Source organism: Malaclemys terrapin, chromosome 6 (assembly GCF_027887155.1).
Source record: "Malaclemys terrapin pileata isolate rMalTer1 chromosome 6, rMalTer1.hap1, whole genome shotgun sequence".
Lineage (NCBI taxonomy): Eukaryota > Metazoa > Chordata > Testudines > Emydidae > Malaclemys > Malaclemys terrapin.
The window spans coordinates 108,836,746-108,858,142 of NC_071510.1; the positions used below are offsets into that span (position 1 = coordinate 108,836,746).

The 21,397-nt window shown below is 42.1% G+C and overlaps 1 protein-coding gene across 1 annotated transcript in view; it reads right to left on the reverse strand.

Moving 5' to 3' along the window:
- Positions 1-2,698: 2,698 nt before the first annotated feature.
- Positions 2,699-21,397, reverse strand: part of SLC1A3 (solute carrier family 1 member 3) — a 95,626-nt gene continuing 76,927 nt past the window's right edge. The window contains exons 6-10 of the mRNA XM_054032884.1: positions 14,797-15,092; positions 11,852-12,085; positions 9,388-9,582; positions 7,990-8,124; positions 2,699-5,384 (exon numbers count right to left, since the gene is read on the reverse strand). Coding sequence (XP_053888859.1) covers positions 5,180-5,384; positions 7,990-8,124; positions 9,388-9,582; positions 11,852-12,085; positions 14,797-15,092 — 1,065 coding nt within the window. The 3' untranslated portion in view covers positions 2,699-5,179. The remainder of the gene's footprint in view (positions 5,385-7,989; positions 8,125-9,387; positions 9,583-11,851; positions 12,086-14,796; positions 15,093-21,397) is intronic.

The following is a 21,397-nucleotide window of genomic DNA, read 5'->3' on the forward strand; positions in this document are numbered from 1 at the left end:
TTGAGAAACCTTGCTCTAACATAGTCTGAGAAACTTTTTTCCCCTAGCCCCACTGCATGTGCTTTGGTCAGCATCATTGGGTCAGATCCCTGGCCCTGCTACAGCTTCTTTGTGATGTTCCAGAGCTACAAACAGCCTCAAACTTAAGTTAGAGGGCTCGCTGAGAATTCACCCTACATAAGGGAGTACCTACATGGCACAGCAACTCTTATACCAATCTATTCCTGGCTCCTTAAGCAGGGGGTGTGACTAGGGACATAGGCAGGGCTACATTATTAGACAGTAATATGCTAATGTCAATGGGATCTGGGGAAAAGTTTGCAGTATGAAAGCTGGGGAAAGTTGGGAGAGTTTGACTACTGTGTTTTTTTCACTAGCAAATCATGCAGTTGCAATGGTGCAAACTTCTAGTGTAGACTTGCTGCAATGGTGTAAAAAGTGGCTTGCATTGGTGCAGTTTACTTCTGCCAATTGGGGGCTGTTTTGAGCTGGTGTAGTTGGAGCAGCCTCGGTGCTGCTCTAACCTGTGGTGAGGCCAGTGCATGTGCACCAGGAGAATCAAAAAGCTGTTACCAGCTCCTTAATGCCCCCACCTCCTCTCCTGTACCAGTGGATCTCTGCACAGGAGACAACCTGAGTCACTGCATTTATTGCCACTACAAACTAGGCATCAGTGTTTGAAATGTCTGAAGCAGTTTTTCAAGTTCACATGCAAGAATTCACCTTACATCTGTTAAACAGCATGAGAGGAGTATGGATGTTGGTTTGCAGTCTTGTCTATTAGATACTGTACAGCTAATAATGTCAGATGCTATGTTACTTTTCATCAAGACTGTCTTCCCCAGAAGCAAACACAGAAGTTAAAATTTTAATTAAAATTTCAAACCCATTTTACAGCTTATTGTAGTGACAAGTGCATCTCACCATGTTAACATTCAGGGTAGCATACTAAGGGCACGTCTTCACTACCTGCCTGGATTGGCGGGTAGAAATCGATCCCCGAATCGACGCGCGTACTCCACCTCGTCAGGAGGAGTAAGCGGCGTCGATGGGGGAGCCACGGCGATCGATTTGCCGCTGTCCTTACAGCGGGGTAAGTTGAATAGGATACTTCGACTTCAGCTACGCTATTCGCATAGCTGAAATTTGCATATCTTACATCGACCTCCTCCCCAGTGTAGACCAGCCCTAAGAAAATGAGCACGGACATCGTTGTAAAAGGAAATTCTGACAATTGTGGGACTGCAAAGGTAACCTACAGTAATATTCTGGGTTCTGTTGGGTTTAAATTACCAAAGAACAGTCAATTGAAGGAAAACAATTTTGAGGACCTTTTATTATGGCCTACAGCTTAAGAGGTCATTGTGGAATATTTTTTTTAGGACCTAGAGGCAAGATGGGATGGGGAAACATCAGACCCGAACAAACTTCATGAAGGAGGAGTGGTGTTCAGCAACTCATCACTCCTAAAAAAACATCAAGGAGGAATTATCTAAAATTTGAAATCTGGGTAGAAGGACAAGAGCATCCCAAAGCCCACTCATTGGTGTCGAAGACCCTGATCCTGCATTATTAAAGTCAATGGGAGCCTTTTTATGGACAAAGTGCAGAGTGGACTTCCTTTCTCTTTTATTCCCGCCTCTTGTAGCCCTTTAGACTGTGTTAGGGATACATTTGCAGTTTTGTGTATTAAATATTAGTTTCATATTTTTCTTGTTAATGTGTTGTTGCTTGTTCAGTTCAGCAAATAAGTAGCCTAAATTTGATCTACCCTTGACATCTGGTCATGTTTCAACCAATACATGAGAGACTAGGGAGTTTCCATTCTGCTCTGAACAGTTATAAGTTAAAAAAGTGGGTGATGGAAGCTCCTTGGCTGTGGATGAATTCTCCAGTTAAGAATATGTCTTTGAAAGCCACAAACTAGAGGTAATCTAATTAGGGAAACACTTTCCATGCACAATTCTAGTTATAGTTCTAATGACCAATCATGTGGCATTACATCTAGAAAAACTCCCTACTTTGACCCACCAAAAGAAGTAACTATTTTTGTATTTTAGGGCATGAAAACTAAACTAGACAGTAGAATTGTTGCAATAAAGCTAATACACCCATCAGTGAAAATGTAATTAAACCACTTCTCAATTATGTTGTAATTTGATGGGATTGTAAGGCAGAACTGAGTTCTAACCATCACATCATACTCTTTTTCTTCAGATTTTATTTTTCTTTGCTCAGTTGTGGTGATACCCTAATTAAACCTTAGGCTGCGGTGGAATCAGTGTTAGAATTATATTTTCTAAATGATTTCTCTGCATTGATATATGTAATTTACAAGTCATATGAAAGCTCTTATACTGTATCTTCAGATTCAAACATCTATATGAATTTGAACCAAAATAAACTTAACTTGAATTAACATTTCTTTCTGGGGTTTTTTCCATATTTTTTTTTCCTTTGTCACATTTTTCTTCCTTTTATCGCCTTTTGCATTCTATGGAGGCTAACCGTTTTATTCATGTGAGAGTTTAAGAAATGGGCATTTGAATTCTTGAGAAGTACTGATGCATTAATAAGCTCCTGTTGGGTAAAAAGTACAGGATTTCCTGAAACCCTACAATACAAGTTCAAATATTTGGAATGTGTTTGAAGATTTCCCCATTACAGAGAATTTGAAAGAAATCACACAATACGGGAATAACGTAAAACTATTTTTATTGAAAATACATCTACAAAGTAATGTTTCTCAATCCACATTGGGTGCAACCAAATGCAGAGCCAATGAGAGATGGGGAATGGAATCTTTCTATAGTAATTGATTTCCATAAGAAACAAAGTTAGTAAAAAAAAAAATCACAAACTTTGTGACACAATTCATTTTTCTCAACTTATGTCATAGAAAGACAACCATTTACATTAAGTCTTTGCAGGGTATTTCCAAATAGTCTCTCAACAAAAATTAAACTGTTACTCCAGACATTCTAAAGTTAACTTTTATAAACACACATTGAATACAGGATCTATATAAAAATATCTCTAATTACATATCCAAAGATGCCTGTCTGCATTCTAGGTTTTCATTCTGTTAGCAAAAAAAGTTCACACTTTATCACTTTCAGTCAGAGATTCATCTAGAGCTTTGAGGTGATTAAAGCACTGACTGCTGAATACTCTTGGCTAAATTCTGCTCACTTCACTCGTGAGTTGTTCCTGCTCACATTGACTGGGATTTGTCTGACTTGGAAATGAATAGGATTTGTCTTTCTTGGAAAAAGAAGCCTGCCTTGTTGCCTTAAAAGTGGGAAAAGACTGCCCTCAATTATCACACTCATATTTTCACCAGTTACATTGACATTTACACATCAATTCTTATGGTCTTCTAGAGACAAAAGCTACAGATGTTCTTAAATGTTTGGCAAGTGGCAGTTGTGGTATGACATGGGAATGTCTCAGTTCTGTGTGTGTGTGTGTCTCTCTCTCTCTCTTTTTTTTTTTTAGTTCAGAACAAAACCAAACATTTTCAAATAAAATAGACCACTCAACCAGTTTTGTGCTTGTGGATTCGTATTCCTCAGCTACCTATCTCTAACTGCACCATAAATCTTTCCAGTTTGACTCCTACAGTAATATAAGGAGTGGAAAAGGAAAATATATACAATTAATATTTTTCATAAAAGGGTTTCTTCAGGGAATAATCTTGAAATGAACAAAAAAAGCCATAGGATTCGGAGTGTATTTCTCCCCCCCCCTTTTTTTTTCTTTCCTTCTCTGTGACTTGAAGGAGATCTACAATATTACTCTTAAAAATCTTTTCTTATTATATTTTTAAAATTTATTAAATGTATTTACTATTCTGCAGTTTATATATATATATTTCCTAGTAAGTAATAGAGAACCCATTAGTTTTGCTTTCTAAAAAATTATTTTTTATATTTGAGATACTGCTGGTAAACACACAAAGATATGGGAACCTCCCAGTGGGATGTGGAGTTCTCTCCCCTATGTAAAATAAGGTACATTTGGCTAATAGTTTTACTACTTATTCATGGAATGACACCAGGCTAATTGATTACAAGATTTCCATTTTTTGAAAGTGACCTCTTGGTCACAGGACTTCCAGCAATGAAATTTCAGCAACACAAAGACAGGTTTAGAGCCCCATCCAGTTAGGTTCTGCGCATCTCTTGCCAGGTATGAAGTACCTCTTGCAAAGTGCTGGCCCTCTCTGCTATTTGTATTACATATTATTTTGATTGTGAATGCATCCACAGTGTGCTATGTGCCTTCTGAGCACAGATGAAGTACACTTCCCACCCCAAAGAGCATACAATCTAGGGCCCTGATTCTTCAAGCACTTCTCTGCATATGTGTAACATTGCTCATGTTAGTAGTGGCATTGAAGTTAAGGGGACTACTCAGGTGAGTAAAAATACGCATATGTATAAGTGTGTGCTGGTCAGTGGGAGCTGAAAGTGCTAAGCACTTGTCAAGAACTGGCCCTCACTGACCCTAAAGTGTCCTATTAAGATGAAATCACCTCTTCAGAAATGACATTTCAGCTCAGCTGATAAAAGTGCTGATCGTGGATATTTTTTTTACCTGAACATCTCTACTTTTTTTTAAATTTAAAAGTCCTCCTTTTTATTGTTCTGCTAGTAATAGGATAAAGAAATAACATATCACCAGAAGGGAAAAAAAGCAATCCTGTTAATTTCCTTGTTTGGGTGCAGTTGTCAAGTTAAAAATGTTGATTTGTGTGCTTACTGATGTTAAGAAATGGGCAACAGGTATTTAAAAAAATAAAACCCTTTTCAGGCTATATTATCTATTGTGACTTTCCAGCTTATAAAAACAAGATCACATTTACAGGATTGAGTAACATATACACTGGTATGTTTTTTAATGATTTAATAGACACTCTCCCTCTTCCCATCCCTGTCCCCTCACAGTTAGCACATCTCCAGCAGGACCAGTATGATAACTCGTTAATTTTTTTTAAAGTGGGACGCAAACACATACCTTGGTCACCGCTAATTCAGAATGTTTTTGATTAACTCTGTTCCAATGCTATCATATGGGAGAAAGCAAGATATAAATGGACTTCTTGAAAACAAGATATAAATGGTTGTAGAAAGTATATTTCCCACACTTCTAGTGTTGGACTCATGCCTGGTCTATCCTACATCTTGGTTTCACTGTCTAATGGTTTTACGCTCTCATTTTCCTGTGAGATCAATTGGTATGGTTTTTTCATTTCATTTTCCTCTATCACAGAATTACCCATCTCAGCATCCCTGCTCTTCAGCTCATTCCGTGACAAATGTTCAACAATCCCTGCACCAATGGAGTCACCCAAGACATTTGTAGTGGTACGGAGACGGTCCCTGTGGAAAATAATTGAGTTAGTCTTATTTTCCCCACTTGTTTAAGTGAAACATTCAGAGTCTCTGTGTTAAAATAGCTTTTGAAAATAACCATGAGATGATTCAATACTTCTGTGTATTAATTTATCAGAAATGTTAATAGCATTATTCCATCTTTGCGGAAACTAACAATTGTACCAGAATTCTAAGTCTAATGCAGTGACCTGAGACATAATGTTACTAGCCATTTCACAGGAGGATATGATTGCTGTGTTATGAGGTGATCCGAGCAGAGTGGGCTTGTGGCAGTTCATGTTTGGGGGCTTGTGAGTATGTTACAATAAGTCAGCTGTAATGACCTCCTGATATCTGAATTGACTGAATGTTGCCTTCTTAGCTGTCATTCCCAGAATGAAAATAAACTATTGTAAATAATCTAGGGTGAGATTCATGCGTGGTGCAAAGGTCCAGAGCAAGGGCCTTTGTACCACTTAAGTCCCCAAAATGGTTGCACATGGAGACTGCAGGCATGCAGCCTGTCACTGGGTGACTAGCCCCTTTCTTTAAGGACAGATGGGCCCAGCCCTGCCTGTAACTGATCAGTTGCATCCCAATTGAGGTTTTTGAGGAGCTGGGTGCTGGTCCATATAAAGGCCAGCAAGAGCTCAGTTGAGCTGTAAGATGGCAGGAATGCTCCTGTATGAGTCCCTGTGTTAGGAAAAAGATCTGGAGTGGCTGAGATGTGAAGGAAAAGCATCTGGGAGTTGTAGTCCTTAGTGGGCACAGGAAATAATTTTTGACATTTTTGCTTAAGGTTTGGTTCAACCAATACTCTGTTGTGACATTATTTCTTCTTGGGCTAGTGGACAGCCCAGCAGCTTACCCAGCTCTGCAGGGGTGTAAATATAACCCCTACATGCTGTGAAAGAGTTGCACAGAAGGCCCCAATGGTAAAGGGCTGGAGGAAGGTCCACAGAGGAGCTACTGAGACATGTTTATGTAAACTTAGTGACTCCCAACACAGTCCAGGCTGGAATAACAGCTGGAGAGGAAGAATGCACAACAATCTTGGAGCCAGGCTGGGACTGGATTTCACCTTCTCATCACATCCACCTGCCTAGACCTTAAATGTTTGGGATCTATGCACATGGTGAGAATTTCACAGAGTTTGTGATACCCTTAAAAACTGAACATTGTTGCCATAAGTAACATTACTGTTGGAGTAAAGTTCAGTTTTCTTTCTGGTACTCACTGAATCACAACATGAGCCATGGTGCTGCTGTATTTTCAGTCCTAGAAGTAGCACCATCCATAGGCAACCCTGTGAGGAATAGCGTAAAGTGTAGGGATGGGCAAATGATCCTAGTATTGGGGAACTGTTTAAACCCCCATATATCTCATCTGAATTCCCTTGTACTTCCTCTCAATGGGCTCAAACACTTCGCTACACTTACTTTGAGCTGCTATAAGGAAGTGGGGGTGGTGGTAGGAATGAACAGCTAGGTGATCTCTCATCCCTGTATGAATGTCTTCCATGGGAGAACAACAGCCATTTCATCTCTACTCTGCCTTCTCACTTTTAGCAGCATTCCCCTTTACCCTGCCCAGATAAGGAGCAGGACTGTGAAAAGGACATAACATAAGAATGGCCATACTGGGTCAGACCAAGGGTCCATCTAGCCCAGTATCCTGTCGTCCAACAGTGGCCAATGCCCGGTGCACCAGAGGGAATGAACAGAAAAGGTAATCATCAAGTGATCCAAACAAATACTCTCTGAAGAGTTGGGATGGAGAAAAGGGGAAAATGGCTGCTATCCTTTCTTGACAGACATTGACATGGAGTGGAGGTACACCTACCTCTTCAATTACCCCAGCCCCACAAAGACATCTCCAGGTAAGTGGAGCAGCCTGTCTGTCACCCTTATTTGCACTTGCAGACATGGAAAGGTTCCTGGCTTCTGCTCCTGACAGTGATGCTGTTCTATCCCAATAACCATGCACAGAGAAATGCAGCTGGGCCTAAGGGGATTCCACAAGTACTTACAGATGTAGGAATGCTGCTCAGTGTTCTCCTCCTCTAGCACAGTGGTTCTCAACTGGGAGTCCATGGCAGCTGAAGCCTGGAGCCCTGAGACAGCCCCCCACTCCCTTTCTCTGGCCCCGGAGTTTTTATAGCATGTTGCGGGGATCTCAGAAAGAAAATGTCGAGAACCCCTGCTCTAGCAGACACAGAGGTGGAGAAACAAATGAGTCAGCCACATTAGCCAAATGTCTGGCCATATTCAGATGGCTCATAATGCTAATATGCATATTATTCAGAAGACTAATTATTCAATTCACCCATCCTTAGGGAGGGAAAGCACACAAACCTTCACTGGTCTGTACAGCCAGAAGGGTTGGGATAAATCAGCTCTGAACTGAGTCACTGAATTTTCAGACTTTGAGCCTCCTTCGTGGTAGGGTAAAACTTTATTCTTCAAAGTAACCACATTTTTCAACTATTTTCAGTAAAGGAATAAGCCAACTGATCACATGACTTGCAGGTTCAGAAATTATTAGAATGTCCCTGTCCAATGTATTTTATAATATGCTATAGCCCTTTAAGGACTCTGTAAGAAATACTCACAAGAACCAGTCCACTGCAATGATAAGAGTGATGTCCTCTGTAGGCAAACCAACAGATGTCAACACAATGACCATGGTGACCAGTCCAGCCTGAGGAATTCCTGCAGCTCCAATACTGGCAGCTGTAGCTGTGATGCTATGCAGAGAGATGACAGTGAAGAAATAAGTCAATTTCCAAAAATAATTCTCCTTAACTTTTAAAATGTTTACTAAATAGTATGACGAATATTACTGACTTTAGGATGAATACATGTTATAATTATGATAGCAACTAGCAGCCCCAGGGATGGAGCAGCACACCATTGTACTAGGCACTGTACAAACAAAAGAGGAAAAGACAATTGTTCTAATTGTATAAAGGCTCTAGAGAAAAATCTGAATCAAGGCAGGCATTCGAGTGGGTAGTTTTCTTTCTGATTTTTCATACAATTTCACATTGTTGGAGAAACACATGATGCAGAGACCTAAGGGTTCTTTAAGTAGAAATGCCTGTTTTAGAGATGGGTCTGATCTAAATCCCCAATCTGAACACATGCAAATTTTATGAAAGTGTGGATCTGGATCCAAGCTTCATAGTTAGCCCTTATCTTAATAATGGGTCAAACTGAAACCCTGGATCTAAGCACCTTTTGGGCTTTAGAGAAATGTGGATCTCGATCTGAATTTTCTTGGTCTCAGCTCATCTTTGTTTGATAAATAATCTTCTGTATCTTATGGAGGAATCAAGATTTAAAGCACAGATCTAATGATAACACATCATTTATGATCCCTATGTAATACTGGAGAACTTAATATGAAAGACAGTATCCATATAATCCATGGCAAGTTTCATATATGTACTGGAGAGCAGATATCCAGAATCAAAATGAGTCATGAGGCTTTTGAATTTTGAAAAGCAGAATTTTCCCTTGTCTTGATTGAATATTGAACTAGGATGACCATTTTTAAAACTAGAAATGCTTTACAGCACAAAGTTCATAATGAACAAAATTTGAGATTTCTCCAATTAATTTGTATTCCCTTAGCATTGGTATTGTAGCATGTTACTGTGCTGATTGTTTATGGTACGTACTTAACATGCAGATGAATCACAAATAGAAACAGACAATTAGACAACACCAACTACTTTGCTATATCTCAATAACACCATTTCTGCTCCTAGCATTCTTCATAGTAATAACTTTCTCTAACACAAGTTGCAACTGGAGTATGCACCCACTGGACAGCAGAATATAAATCTACAGCTCTTAAATTCTGCATAGACACTCAAGCTATCTAAAGTAAAATACTTTTAAAATTATGGCTATTGCTGACCCTCTTAAATGCAATGATCAGTTGTTCACATCATTGTTATTTAAAGGCACCTTGAATCAAAGTATATAGATAATGGCTTCTGTACCTGATTGTGATAATCTGCCCAAAGTTCAGTTCAAAGTTGTTAACCTGTGCGATGAAAATTGCAGCCAAAGCCTCATATAAAGCAGTCCCATCCATGTTAATTGTAGCACCCACTGGGAGCACAAATCTTGTAATACGCTTGTCCACTCCATTATTCTCTTCCAGACATTTAAATGTTATGGGTAGGGTGGCAGAACTAAAACAAGAAAAAAGACAATATAGATACATACTCATTTATATAATAATCTTCTATACAAGAGAGGAGTAGGCCTGAAATAGTGTCCAAAAGCATAAAAAATTAGTCTATGACAATGGATTTATTCAGTTATATCAGCCTACGTTGTTTATCATACCAATAATATTATAGCATAGATTTCTCAGGTTTAGATACAGGTCTGTCGCATCTTAGGCGCATTTAACATGTGCGATTTCAGCTTTATGCGGTCGGCAAAAATCAAAAAACCAAAAAAACAAAAAAGAGAAAAAAACAATTTAAATACTGTTTGTGTAGTGCGGGCGATTCCACCCGCCATTACACCCAATGTAATTTTGATTATATGCAATTTTCGCTTTAGGCGCTGAATGCGGAACGTAACCGCAGCGTAAGATGAGACAGACCTGTATTGTTTTAACTTTGTGGCCATAGTAATTACAGCAGTACCTCCAGTGACATTTGTAAATTTCTTCATGGCAGAAAACCACCTTTTAGAATCATAGAATATCGGGGTTGGAAGGGACCTCAGGAGGTCATCTAGTCCAACCCCCTGCTCAAAGCAGGACCTAATCCCAAGTAAATCATCCCAGCCAGGGCTTTGTCAAGCCTGACTTTAAAAACCTCTAAAGAAGGAGATTCCACCACCTCCCTAGGTAACCCATTCCAGTGCTTCACCACCCTCCTAGTGAAAAAGTTTTTCCTAATATCCAACCTAAACCTCCCCCACTGCAACTTGAGACCATTGCTCCTTGTTCTGTCATCTGGTACCACTGAGAACAGTCTAGATCCATCCTCTTTGGAACCCCCTTTCAGGTAGTTGAAAGCAGCTATCAAATCCCCCCTCATTCTTCTCTTCTGCAGACTAAACAATCCCAGTTCCCTCAGCCTCTCCTCATAAGTCATGTGCTCCAGCCCCCTAATCATTTTTGTTGCCCTCCGCTGGACTTTTTCCAATTTTGCACATCCTTCTTGTAGTGTGGGGCCCAAAACTGGACACAGTACTCCAGGTGAGGCCTCACCAATGTCGAATAGAGGGGAACGATAGGGTTACCATCTGTCCGGGTTTCCGGCTTTAAATGGCCATCTGGGGGGGGGATTTCTAATAAAGTAGAAATGTCTGGGATTTCCCCCTTCCCCTCATGCAGAGTGTGGCGCGGCTGATTGGATGGCTGGGCCTGATTGAAAACCACTCGCAGCCACTGGGGCCTCTAGCAGCCAGAGTCCCTCCCCCTCCCCTGCTCCCTCCTCCCCCGCAGAGCAGCACGGCACAGTGTTTGGGTCCATGTGGAGCCCGCAGCTCTCCCTCTGCTGGGTGAGTGGGGGAGCAGGGCAGGCAGGGGGTGCAGAGGCTGCAGGGCGAGGAGGAGCAGGGCAGGCAGGGGCATAGAGGCTGCAGGGGCATAGAGGCTGCAGGGGCAGGGCAGGCGGGGGGCACAGAGGCTGCAGGGGTGGGGGGGTGCAGGGGCTGCAGGGCGAGTGGGGAGCAAGGCAGGCAGGGGCATAGAGGCTGCAGGGGCAGGGCAGGCGGAGGGGTGCAGAGGCTGCAGGGCGAGGAGAAGCAGGGCAGCCAGGGGCATAGAGGCGGAAGGGTAGGCGGGTGGCGCAGAGGCTGCAGGGGCAGGGGGTGCAGGGGCTGCAGGGCGAGTGGGGAGCAGGGGGCACAGAGGCTGCAAGGGCAGGGGGGGCAGGGGCTGCAGGGCGAGGAGGAGCAGGGCAAGCAGGGGCATAGAGGCTGCAGGCGCAGGGGGCACAGAGGCTGCAGGGGTCGGGGGTGCAGGGGCTGCAGGGCGAGTGGGGAGCAGGGAAGCACTTAGCAACCCCCAACCAAGATCAGAGCGGGAGGGAGGAGGGGGAATGCGGGGTGCTCAGAGGAGGGGGCAGAGTTGGGGCAGGGACTTTGGGGAAGGGGTTGGAATGGGGGCGTGGAAGTGGCGGGGTTGGGGTGGGGCCGGGGGCGGGGCCCTGTAGAGTGTCCTCTTTTTTAAATGTTTGAATATGGTAACCCTAGGGAACGATCACGTCCCTCGATCTGCTGGCAATGCCCCTACTTATACAGCCCAAAATGCCATTAGCCTTCTTGGCAACAAGGGCACACTGTTGACTCATATCCATTTTCTAATGCCTCATGGTATTTGTGTAGACTAAGGCCCTCTCATTGACATCCGTTGGAAATTTGCATATGGACTGCAGGATTGGAAACATTTTGGTCAGATTTTATGTATAATTGGGACTTAAAAATTTCATAGCGTACCTTGAAGATGTTCCCAAAGCTGTGATCAGTGCCTGCAGAAGTCCTCCAATAAATACCCAAGGGTTCTTACGAACAACCAGGAAGTAGAGTAGTGGTAGAACAATAATAGCATGAATGAGCAAACCAATGATAACTGTTACAGTGTACATGGCAAGTTGTCCACCAATCACACCCATATCTTCCATCTCAACAATTTTCCCAGCAATCAAGAACATGATACCAAGTGGGGCATACCTACAAATAAGTAAGCAAATCAATATGTGCTGAACAAATAGATGTTTGTTTACAAAGTTATACTGATATAATGACCATAAACATCCTGGACCCAATTCAAGATCCTGGGCAGTGACAAGTCAACCTGGTGGAGGCTACAGCAGTGAAAGTGGCTGCAACACTTGCGTGGCTCTGCTGGGGTCAGGGTCAGCAAAAAGGAGGTCAGGAAGAGAATGCAGTCAGTCCATCTCCCAGCCATCTACAGCTGATGGACTCCTGTGGAGTCCTGACTGCCATTTAAAGGCCACTTTAAAACAATTCCCTGAGGATTACCTCTGTGTAGGGGAATGCCTGGGTTGTGTAGGGCTGGCGTGGTGGCTTCTTTGCCACCTGCATTCTGGTTCCCAGTGCTGAAAATGGTTGGGGAAAGGGGTACAGCCAGAAAGCTGATGCCAGGCTGCTTCAGGCCATAGGCAGATGGGCATAGGATAGGTAGAGCCACCTGGAGGCTGCTTTTATGATGGAGACTATGCACAGGGTTGGGGCTTTGCAAAAGTAGCTTAAACCACTTTCCTCAGCTGTGCCAAATACTACTCAGCCAGAGCTGAGGTCGGGATCTAGCACTCAATACGTCAACCTGCTAGTTAAGGTATATAAAAGATAATCTTAATTGCAGCTGGACTTTTCACAGGGTCTTATTTACAAAGTTGTTACCTGTCATTTTACTACACTCATGTAAAATAACATAACTTGATTATTACATTGATTATAACATGACACTCAGCAGCCATCAAACCCACCTTGAAGTTTTCCCAATGTAATAATTCTCACTCCATATTTTAAATTCTCAAACATTTCCAGGATAATAATAACAATTCATAATTAATAATGTTTAGAAATGTGATTGTAAAGGACAAAATGTTTGAAAAAATATTAGAAATTATTAGAAAAAATAAACTTCTTTATAGCTTTTCATCCATTACTTAAGGAGTTTCCATGACACTAGAGATGTATATGTGTTTGTGTAAAATGATCAGCTGTAGCATGTGAGGGAAGATGTCATTTCATAAATGAATTGTTGTATTTGACCTCTGACTGAGAAATGTTGCATCTTAGACTTTGTAAAGATTTTATGGTAACCCTTCTGAGCAGGGATTTCATTGTCATTTGTCTGTAGAATACCATATAAAAACTAACAACAATTCATAGGCGAATGAACATTTGTGAATAGCAGTGACATATTCATATGCTATGCACATTGGAAAAGCAAATAGTGTTCTGAACTAATGAAAATAATGGGCATACTGTTGATAAATGGGACATTGACATGGTGGCTATGTCTCCCTCCCTATAGAGTTCGAGGGAAGGAGTGATAGGAGTTAGCATATGATAAGAGGATCTTTATATGCCAAGCAAACTCTGTCATGGACTCTAGAGAGTATATTTACCTCTTAATGGTAATGACAATAGGGATTACTCACATGCATCAAGAGATGAATATACATTAAAATATTTAGATCCTTTTCAGATTATCAGTGTGCAGAACTCAATGTTAAAACATCATGTTTAGATAGAAATAGCTAAACAGATATTGTCCTTCAGGACTGGATCCTCAGCAGCTGTAAATGGGGGTAGGTCTAGTGAAGTCAATGGAGCTATACCAATTTTCAGCAGCAGAAGATTCTTAGATTCATAGATTTTTAAGGCCAGACGAGACCATGATGACCTCACTGTACATTAAACTGTGGGGGCATTGTCTGGCTTGAAGGAAAAGGTGTGTGGCCCATTTTAGGCTGCCCCCCTGGAAAGACTGCTGAGTGTGACAGTGACTTGCTGCAGCAGCTTTAGACCAGGTCAGTGTGGGGGATGCTGACCCATTCCCCGCCCCTGGTGACTGGAAGAGGGGAAACTATTTAGGTCTGCGCTGGTTCAGGAAAAGCCCTCTTTTTACCTGGATTAGGTAGAGCATCACCAATCCTCCCAACCTCAAGAAATAGTTAAATACCAGGTTTTTCATGATCTACTGTGGGGATTACTCTAGTTGCTCCTTTTTCAGGGGTCTGGGAAGGCATTTTTCCTATACCACCAGATTGGCCAAGGCAAGGTGGGTTTTTTCACCTTCCCTACAGTGGGTTGGGGGCTTAGTTGGGGCAAACATGAAATGACGGTTAGGTTACGATGTCGCGACTCATTATGTCAATGTGGGTGGATGTCTAGTGCAGGTATTCCATAGGGAAGGGATACAGTGATCACATAAAATGGATTGGTAAAGGATTTAAAGGAGATATTCTTTAAATGAAGAGAAAGGGGGCTTCAGGGCTTCTATGACTGGCACAGCAGGGAGCCAACCCCACCTCTTTTATAGCCCCCTTAACCCACATTTGAGGGGGGCAGGTGGTGAGATTACAGCAGCGGATTGGCTGGGGACCAGGATGAATAAAGGGGGAGGGCTGTTAGCAGCCCCCCCCCCCCAGGCATATGTAAAGGATTATGGAATTACCTGCATAGTACACTTTTATCTGCCAGGTACTCACTGACATTTAGGAATAAACTTGTGGCCTAACAAAATCACAGCCAGTCTTTCCTGTCCTCCTTCCAGCAAAGCTGAACAATGAACTTCTAATCTGACCTCCTACAAAACACAGATCCTCAGTATCCAGCACATACTGGTGCTGAATGTTCAAAACATTTTGACATAATAATTTAACATAGCATTTAACAGAGGCACTTACCACATGATTAGAGCTACCAATCTCATGATAGCTTCATTAAGGCTATCAAAGAAGTGTCTTAATGGCTGCCCTTGCTCCTTCATGTTCCCAATCACCAATCCAAAGCTTATTGAGAAGACCACCAGTCCCAATGCATTCACTCCATTGACGGCACCTGGAACAGGGATCACCTCCTCTTTCATTCGAGTTAGGGTTTCCATTGCCTCTGATACATTGTTTATTACGGAAGCCACAACAGATGTTTCATTGGGTGGAATTGCTACTCTAAACATTCTCTTGTCATAGTTCGTTTTGAACTTAAAAAAAAGAAGAAAAGACAGAAAACAGAGTGACTGACTATAAAAACAGACAAGTACACTCGTCATTTATCACTCTAGTGACACTAGCATTATTACTTCCCCATTTTAAAATGTCTTTTGAGTTATTAGTTTGTGTCATATTTAGGGATAAAATAAAGTTTTAGGGTGAAATTCTGGATTCCCCTGAAGTAAATGGAAAACCTTGCATTGGCTTCAATGGGGCCAGCATTTCACCTTTATTTTCAAGAATTCATGTGCTCAGATTAATATTTCTCATAGTCATGACCAAAGCTGTATGTTTGTCAGATATATGATTTTTGTGACAAAAATGTGTCTTTTAGTTTGTGTTTTTATAATGAGTCATGATTTTTTCACTGAGTTTGCCTACTACTCAGCAAGACTTTTCCATTAATTGGACTTTTTTGGCTCTTTATATGCTTTTAAACTATTGATCACAGATATTTCACACTTTTCTACTGGAAAAATAAATGTAAAGATAATATAAGTATCATGTATCATGACTTTTCCTTTTTTAAATACTGAAATTAGGACTTTTACATATTTTTTCCATGACAAAGCCATGAATTTGTCTCTCTCTTTTAACCATTTGTTATTGATTTACCTCTTTGTTTACAAAAGAATTCTGTCTCGTGTGACCACTGACATCAAGTGGACAAATCAGATTCAAATTCTCAGCATTCTCCAAATCTTTGCTTTGAAAACAATATTCCACAATGCATTCATTTCTATTTTTCCCATGATAATTTCATATCCTGCATATTTATATCTGTACCAGAAAACAAATCACAGCCCTATCCTGTCTAAACACAAGGAACCTAATTCTCATTTACATAAAGGCAACCTTTACACCTCTCTGGGTAAAATTTTTTAAAAGCACCTGAGGCCTTGGCTACACTCGGGAATTCACAGCGGTGCTGTGCGAGTGTAGTCGTGCCGCCAGCGCTGTGAGAGCTCTCTCGTAGCGCTGTATGTACTCCACCTCTCCGAGGGGAGTAGCTTGCAGCACTGCGAGTGAGCATGCAGCGCTGCAGGCTCTGATTACATTGGCGCTTTACAGCGCTGCACTCGCAGCGCTCGGGGGGGGGGCGTTTTCACACCCCTGCGCGCAGCAAGTTGCAGCGCTGTACAGCGCCAGTATAGCCAAGGCTTAAGTGACTCAGGAACTTTTATCTCATTGCACCCAATGGTACTTAGGCATCTAAGTCACTTAGGTGATGTTGATAATTTTACTCCATTACACCTACCCACTGATAATGAGGATCAGGCCCAAAGAGTTCAGTACTATTAGTAATCGTTCAAAACTATTGCAAGACTTTGGAAGTTTTTAAGTGAAATGAATGCACAGTTGGCTTTCTTGTGACTAAGAACAGCAACCTGAGTGTAGGGGAAGAAAAGAGTTCAACTGGTCTGAGGTGTGGTTGGATTCCATACATCAGACACAAAGTCTTGATTCACTGCTCAAGAGTATTTGCTTAACCATTGCAGGCATAAAGCTGGATTCAGTTCTTAACTCCCAGTGGAAGTACCATTTCTCAAATTCCATTTCAATATAGGGAAACACTTGATCCTTTATTAGTTAATATTATTTTTAAGGGCATGAAATAAGGTATCAAGTTCAAGGACCTTACAGAGAGATTCAGAACTCTTCTGCTGATTCATCCTGATGTCAGGCACTAGAACCCTGCACAGATGTAGAGCTTTTCTGCTGACTCACCCTGTCAACAGATTATGGCATCCTTTTAATGCCAAACCAGGATATGAAAGGGTCTGAGTTGATAATGGGTGTCATTCTGAGGCACAGAAAACTAGGGTCTAGGACACAGTATTAGTGCAGGGAAGAATTCTAGTTGGTCTCAGGAGAAAATATAGGCTGAGGTTTATATTTTGTTGTTGCTTTTTAGTTTGCAATAAAGGAAATCCCAAGAAGGGGGTAAGTTTGGCCTGCAGCCAGTGAGTGTATTGTGTTAGGAGCAGGGTGGGAACTCCATCTGCTTACAGATAGTATCAGGGCAAGATGAAACAGCTTCTTCACAAAGGGAGTAAATGTATTAGGTCTTGAAATCGATGATTGAATTGCTGAGTCAACAACATCAACCCCAGGCTGCTTTTCAACAAGTCTTGCTGCCATTTATGTAGGAGTACCAACAGCAGCCACATTTCCAGGAGCAACTGCTTTGAAGTCTCTGTGATGGACGGTGTTAGTTGGTGGCATCACCTAGTGGTTAGGGGGCTAGGCCTCTGCTTGCCCCACCTCCAATATTTTCCCTTGGCTACTGTCACGAGCCTCCAGTCAAGTCACCCATCAGTCTTATCTATCTGCAGGGTGACAGAGTCCTAAGGAAGACATGGTGTCCCCCACCCTCAGGATTGGGGGGGAACCTTTAGTCTGTCTGTGGGTGTCCAATCCCTGCTGCAGGATTCTAAAGGTCTTTACCCTCTGCTTCCTTCCCTGAGGGAGAGTTTGGAAGTGAGAATTTTCATGCCCTTCTTAACAAGGGGGATTAGTAAGGGAACCCAGCCCCCCCACTCCACTAGTCTATGGCCCAGGGTCTTGTAAGAGGCACCAATGTCCAGCACCAGGACTGCCTTAAAGCTGTCTCCCCAGACCACTTCCTACCACCCACTCTCTCACCAAAGTCTTACAGTTTGCCTCAAAGTAGTGAAAGAAGAAGAGAATAGTTGAACCTTCAGCCCCTCTGGGCTCAGCAAGCAGGCTCTTTCCCTCAGGGAAAAGGTTTCTGCAGCACCCTTCTTCAGGAGCTCTCAAGATAGCTCTTTCTCCCTGCCCTATCAGGTCCCTTCTGCTCCACTTTCAGCTGGCACATGCTTTGCAGGTGCGGCTGAGTTAGGTCACCTAGGCCCTGAGTTGCTCCTTAACCCCTTTAGTTCCAGTGTGGGGTTTATACACTGAATCACAGTCTGAGATGCAGTGCCTGAACTGCTAATAAATCCCAGCCCTTATCAGTCCAAGATGTGAACCAGAAGATGGTCACTTTTAAGTAGGCAGCTACTGCATCTCAGTGGGAGGAGAGCTAGGTTATCTGTGTGGGCCCTTATGTGAAGGGAAAGGCACAAGCTATATATTGGGGGCTGGGTGAGGATATTTCTATGAATTACAGGGTTAATTACTGAAGTGACATTTTAATATCTTACTTCCTGATACTGCGAGTCTTTATTCTTTTGACTATTTCTTCAATGGGACTACTCATGAGAGTTAAGAAAGACATTGCAGGACAGGGGTATCAGGAAAACTAGGTTGTTGTATTTTTGGCAGTAATACACCATGTCCAAAGTTACCAATACATGACGGGCCAGAGATCCTCAGAAGTCAATAGAGCTATGCTGATTTACACCAGCTGAGGATATGGCCCCTTCATTTCAAGGCAGAGCCTTTTTTTCCTTCATAGAATTATAGAAATTAAAAGAATGGCATTATTGGACTTTTGCAAGCTGTGGTGTTATTTCAGTAATGAATAATATATTTCGAGCTGAATTTTAATTAAATTGTCCTAGTATGAAAACAAACAGTACTGATTGTCTTACATACTAAAATGAATTATCACTGTATTTGGTGATATAAACCATTGAAAGCAATTTGATTTTAATTTACTGCATGATATTTAAATTAGCAACCTCATACTAGTGTAGTTGAACACTTCAGTAATTAACTTGCAAAAAAGATAGTGACATAAAATGGTTACTATTAAAATTCAGTAGTTACCAACAGAGATAACACCATGGTATGTGAGACAATGCAATTAGAATATAATGTAAATTTGGTGACTCAGATACTGTGGTGTAACTTTTGGTGAAATATTTTTTAATGGTGACCATTATACCAGCTCAAACCTCCCAACCTGCCACTGCCAATGTGAAATACACCATAAGAGCAAAAATGAGGAACATAAGAAAAATGGTACCTCAGATTCCTGATTCAGCATTTCTCTTAATTTCATGCAGACTAGTGTGATGTACATTTTAATCATACTAAATTATTTATGGAAGCATTAATGAATCAGGCATCTTAACAGTAGCTGCAATATATCTCAACCAGCTAATATAAGTGCAGACAATAGCTAGCATTATGTTGATATACTTAATGTGTCTTGTTGTATGCTTAACACTTCTGTTCCATTGTGCAGGGACTTGCAGGAAAGAATAATAACAAATGGATGAACAGGTTCAGAAAAAATACGGTTAGCAGGATGACCCTTGCCATTCTCTTATGTCAGACCTTCTTAATTTCCAACATTAGGTGCCACAAATTTCTCTTTGTGATACTTCAATAGGCTTCAGGTTCCACTTATTTTCAAGTGAAAACTGCCAAAATGCTGACCATCCCACAGGCTCTTGTGCTGCCTTTCCTTCCCCAGGGCTATCCAGTTCATCCTGATCTCTCTCGCCCCTGTGACATAGCCTCAGAACATGAAGAATTAGAACTGAATAGCAACTGCAGGTTACTAGACCGGTTGCTAATTCTTCTGGGTCATACCATAGGCTCTTCAAATTTAGGGGAGGCAAAGAAATGAAGGGATCAGGGTCAGAGATAGAAGGCTGTGCTAGGAATCTATTAGAATGTCATGAGTGAGAGAGAATACGGGGATTATGAAGAGAGAAGAGTTTGAATAAATTTATCTAAGCATCAGATAAGCACCCAAGCTATCTGGATACGTACTGGAACTGAATCATTTGAGTTTCATCCACTGCTAATAGAAATCACAAAAACAAGTTGTCAATGTACAGTGGAGTGAAGACTTTGACACTTATCACATGGATGGACACAACTGGTGTAAAGACTCACACAATTTAGTTTAACCCTCTGAGGCTAGCAGTGATCCAAACCTGTTACTGATGCACTGGAAGAGATCTGAGAGAGACAGGGAGGCAGTAGTATATGTGTTCTTCCATAGTGGGAGAAGAGAGTAACACAAAAATTCCCAGGCAATTCCCAAACATCTAAAGAAGTGTATTGCCTAGCTTAGAATGGGATGTTGGTAGTGATGATGAACTGCCTGAGGAAAAGCAGGGGACTAGAGGTGGTAAAACTGATTTATTGGGGGGGAAAGCACTTTAACTTTCCTGACAAAATCTATCTGTTAGCACCTTTCTTTCCAGCTTGACACACCATGGCAGTGTGGGTCTTTGTCCCTCTCTAGTGCCTGGTCCAAATAAAAGTCCACTATAGGCTCCCTCAGACTGTGGGGCTAGATCCAAGTGGTGGGGCCCTAACAACCTTGTGCTACTTTTTTGCTGGGAATTTATTGGCAGGGTTTTCCCAGCTCTGACAAACATCCCTCGCATGCACCCAGTGGGGACTGAGCAGGGCCTTTTTACCCTGTAGTGACTCCCCCTTCCCACCAGTGGCTGCTGTGGTACTGGCACTGAGTGCGGAGAGACTGTCTGCTCCACCACTCTCAATGCTCCTCATGCTGGTGCAGTCCTTGTGGAGATTCCTCCTACCTGCCAGCAGAGAGGGGGAGGGCAGGGAGAGGAGGCACCAGCTTGTTGCCTCAGGGTTTTGCTGATAGAGAATGGAGGGGAACAGAACAGAACAGGAGGTGGGGGTGGTCAAAGGGTGGAAAGGGAAGTGGAAGCAAGGGCAGAATGGGGAAGACTGCTCCAAGATCCTGCCTGAACAATCCCCAGGGTTCCAGGCTCTCCCCTCTCTCCCCTCCCCCAGTAACCCACTCCAGGCTATCCCAGGGTCTCCCTCCTTCCCCAGTCTGCCCTGACTCCTTCCACTACCTTACTACCCACAGTTACTCCTGCTCCCCCAACTCCCCTGGCTGCTGCATTCCGCTCCCCTTTCTCCTACTTTCCTCAGTCATGCAAATGGAAAACAAGTGTCCACCTCAAGGAAACGAGTCATGGTAAGGACAATATAATGTCATATACCACACTATTGTAGCATACCATTAATAGTTGATATATATGAGCATGGGCTGTAGCACATGGGAGGATGGAGTACAAAATTTGGAAATAACTGGTCTGCTGCTGCTTAATAGAACTACTCTTTTAATTCAAAGGTAAAGGCTCATGTTTCCAGTGCTGAAGGTCATAGATTCAAACCCAATGATTCAAACAGAATCATAATACTTGTATGTAAGGGCAGGAGAATAAAACCTCAATATATTTCACTACATTATTTCCTGTGTGGGCTAGCAGGATAAAGAAAGAAAAGGCTCTAATGCATATTCCGCAAATCTCTTCAAGCAAATATATTCGTTTTTGAAGGCAACAACAGAGCAGAGAACCATGTCACCGCAGAATTTACCACATAA